The sequence below is a fragment of the Pipistrellus hanaki genome (assembly GCF_964339955.1).
Source record: "Pipistrellus hanaki genome assembly, chromosome: X".
NCBI lineage: Eukaryota > Metazoa > Chordata > Mammalia > Chiroptera > Vespertilionidae > Pipistrellus > Pipistrellus hanaki.
Window position 1 is genome coordinate 83,425,402 of NC_140524.1, and position 3,641 is coordinate 83,429,042.

General features: G+C 38.3%; 1 protein-coding gene across 1 annotated transcript; it reads right to left on the reverse strand.

Moving 5' to 3' along the window:
• Window positions 1-1,120: 1,120 nt before the first annotated feature.
• LOC311614877 (dual specificity protein phosphatase 18-like) lies at window positions 1,121-1,738 on the reverse strand (the record flags this gene model as incomplete). Its single annotated transcript, XM_084869972.1, has 1 exon — window positions 1,121-1,738. The coding sequence occupies one exon, from the start codon at window positions 1,736-1,738 to the stop codon at window positions 1,121-1,123; it is 618 nt and encodes a 205-aa protein (XP_084726098.1).
• Window positions 1,739-3,641: the final 1,903 nt, after the last annotated feature.

The window sequence follows — 3,641 nt, forward strand, 5'->3', positions numbered from 1 at the left end:
TTTATGGTGTTTTGTGGTTTTGTTTAAATTTTAGGATTTTTAAAAATGCCACTGGGTTTTTAGATGGATATAGCATTGAATCCCAGTACTACAGATGGTGTACAAATGACCAACAGGTATAACAAAAGATTCTTAACATCACTAATCATCAAGGAAAGGTGGACCTCAATCACAATGAGGTATCACTTTACAACTGTTAGAATGGCTATTATTTTTTAAAGATAAGTGTTGATGTGGATGTGGAGAAATTAAAACTTTTGTAAACTATTGGTGGGAATGTAAAATAGTACAGCTATTATAGTAAACAACAGGGACGTGTCTCAGAATAATGAAAAAACAAAGCTACCACATGATGCACCAATACCACTTTCGTGTATCTATCCTAAAGAGTTTAAATCAGGACCTCCAAGCAATATCGGTACTTAAATGTTCATTTAAGCATTATTTATAATAGCCAAGACATAAAAACATCCTAAATGCCTATCAGGAGATCAATAGATAAAGAAAATGTGATTTGAAAAAATAAAATTAAAAATGGGGTAGATAATATATTTTTCAACCATTAAAAATAATAAAGTCCTGTCTTATGTGACAAATGGATGAATCTGACAGACATTATGCTAGGTGAAATAAACAAGTCGTGGAAGATAAAAACTGATTGATTGTGTTCCTATACATAATCTAAAATAGTGAACTTCATAGAAATGGAGAGTAAAATGTGATTGCCAGGGGGTGGTGTAGGGGAAAGAAAAATGCTGCTGTTCAATGTGTATAAAATTTCAGGATTATGTTGTAGAGGTCTGTACAGCATAGTGCCTATAGCTAACAGTCAGCACGATATACTAAAAAAGGTACTGAACGATTTCATGTTAAGTGGTCTTACCATAAAAGGAAAAACAAAGCAAAACAGGCAGGATGAAACATTTTTTTTTTTTCGTTGACTGGATTTTATTCTTTAAAAATAAGGGTCACAAAGCCAAAAACTTCAGCAGCCCCCGCCCCCCTTTTTGCTTGCCCTTCTAAAAGTCATTTGGGTGGTTAGTATAGACCAAAGTTCAGCAGTCATGGTTCCATGATGGTGTGGGATCTACAGCAGGTGTCAGGGGCTGGGCAGGATGGCTCACGTGGACATCATCATCTGAAACTCTTTCTGGTATGCATCTGGTATCTTTCCAAGCGGGGTGTCAATAATCTTCACAGTGTTTTTGGTGAAGAGTTTGAATTCGTAACGAATTAGCTGTTCCCAAAAGCCTATGTTCGGGCATATAATGGGACGGCATGCTTTGATCCAAGTATGAGCTTCTATAAGTGACATGGAATGGTATTTCATCAGGAAGGCGATGCACACCGTGGCGGAGCGGCTGATGCCTGCTCGGCAGTGCACCAGTGTGCGGCCTTGGCGCAGCTCTACGTTATGGATGTAATCGGCGATAGCATCGAAGAAATTGCCTATGCGCGCTCTGGGGGAGTCGGCCACAGGTACCTTCAGGTACTGAATGCCCTCAATAAACATGTTAGTTTGCGCTGAGATATTGACTACTGTAGTGATTTGATTAGTGGATAGCAGTTGCCTGTTGTTAGCGGCCATGGCATTACCTATGTAGAGGCTGCTGGTGAGCTGGGAGAGCCCATGGGCCCTCAAGGGCTGTGAGAGGGCTTCAATCGGCAAGGGACATCGTGGTGGTGGTGGTGGTGGTGATGATGGTGGTAATGTTGGTGGTGGTGGTGGTGTTGTCATCTAGGCGGCAGGCAGGTGACTCTGGGCCAGTTTCAGGGCACCACTCACACTGCAGTGCTAGGAAGTCTCCAGCAGGGGTCTGATAGACAGTGGACAAGTTACTGATTATTACCCCTCCTGCCCCCAAGCGTCACAATTCCCTCCCTGCCTACGCCACTGGTTTCCATGCCAACAGCAGTTAACCATGCGGAAGAAGTGGCCTCCTAGCCAAGTCTTTAGATAAACCCCTCCCTGCTTCAGAGCATCACAATCCCCTCCCATCAGCCCACTGGTTTCCATGACAACACAGTTTGCCATAGGGAGGACTTGACCTCCCAGCCAAGTCTTTAGAGAAACCCCAGTTCTATTATTTTTTTTTCTTTTCTTTTCCAGATCTATTCTCTTTTTAAAATTTAAATTGTTTATTCTTTAAAGTAATAGCTAAGGTTTGGAAATAGCCAAAGTGACAACCATTAGATGAATGGATAAAATAGCTGTTGTACATTTACTAGTACACCATGAAATACTATGCTGCCCTTTGAAACAGAATGGAGGGATCTGGAGAGCATTATGCTAAGCAAAATAAGCCAGTCAGAGAAACATAAATATTACATAATGACACTCATTTGTGGAATATAATGAACAACATAAACTGATGAACAAAAATAGGTCCAGAGACAGAGAAGCATGGGACAGACTGTCAAACCTCAGAGGGAAGGCAGGGGAAGGTGCAGGGGAAGAGGGCTTGGTAAGAGATCAAACAAAGGTTATGCATATGAGCATAAACAATGGACACAGACACTAGGGGGGTGAGGGCATATGGTGGGGGGATGGGAGGCAGAGGTCAATGAGGGGAAAAAAGGAGTCATATGTAATACTTTAAACAGGATGAAACTTTTAAAGGTGATGGATAGGTTACCAAGGTCTCTTGTTCTTTTGGCCTTTTCCTCATGGTAGCAAGATGACCACTGCAGTTAAAGGCTATGTGTCTATTTTTCAAACTTGATATTTTAAGGAAGAAGGAGGCAGAGCCTTTAACACTGATTCTTTCTCATACAAGTAACACCTCCAGAAATCCACAGCAGATTTGTGTTCATTTGTTGGCCACAAGTATGTAAGATGATCAGCTATAGTTCCAAGAAAGTTCAAAAAATGAAATTGTAAGCCTTCCCAGGTTTCGAATAGAGGTGGAAAAGGAAAAAGGGGGATTGGGAATAACTGTGGATCAGGGAACCAATAAATTTGCCACTAGTTACAAATAAAGCAGACATAAATTTAAAAATTAAAGGTGATGGATATGCTTATTAATTTGATTGGGATGATTTTATCATGTATGTATATGTATCTTCAAATTCATCAAATTGTATGCATTAGTTATGTCCCTTTTTTGTGTTTTTTTTGTATATCAATTATATCTCAATAAAGTTGTCAAAAATAAAAGAAATAATTGCTTAAATTGTATTTTTATCAATGAATAATGAATATTTCACTCTAAAATGATGAATATAGAAGAAAATATGTTTTGGGGGGTGTATGTTTGTGATTTGTAACTTCTTATTCTCCTTTACATGTAATGAAAGTATACTGTTTTAAAGATAAATTACTAAGAATTTCTGTAATGGTAAATTATTAACTACATCTGTAGATTTAATCATATTGACTTAATTAGGCAAATTAAATCAACATTTTGTTACAGCAGTATCTCAGAATGAGTCCACATGTTCCACTAAGTTTTTGAATATGTTCTTTGATGAATACAAACTGGTTAAACTGTGAAAATTTTTAAATATTCACAAAATTGAATTACTAGCTTCAGAGTTAAAACATTGCTTTGGAGATAATTACTTTTAATAACTTGCTAAAAGACTGAATTTTTTCAACAGTCTTGTGCAGTCTTCTCGTGTGTATTAATTAAACTAAACAA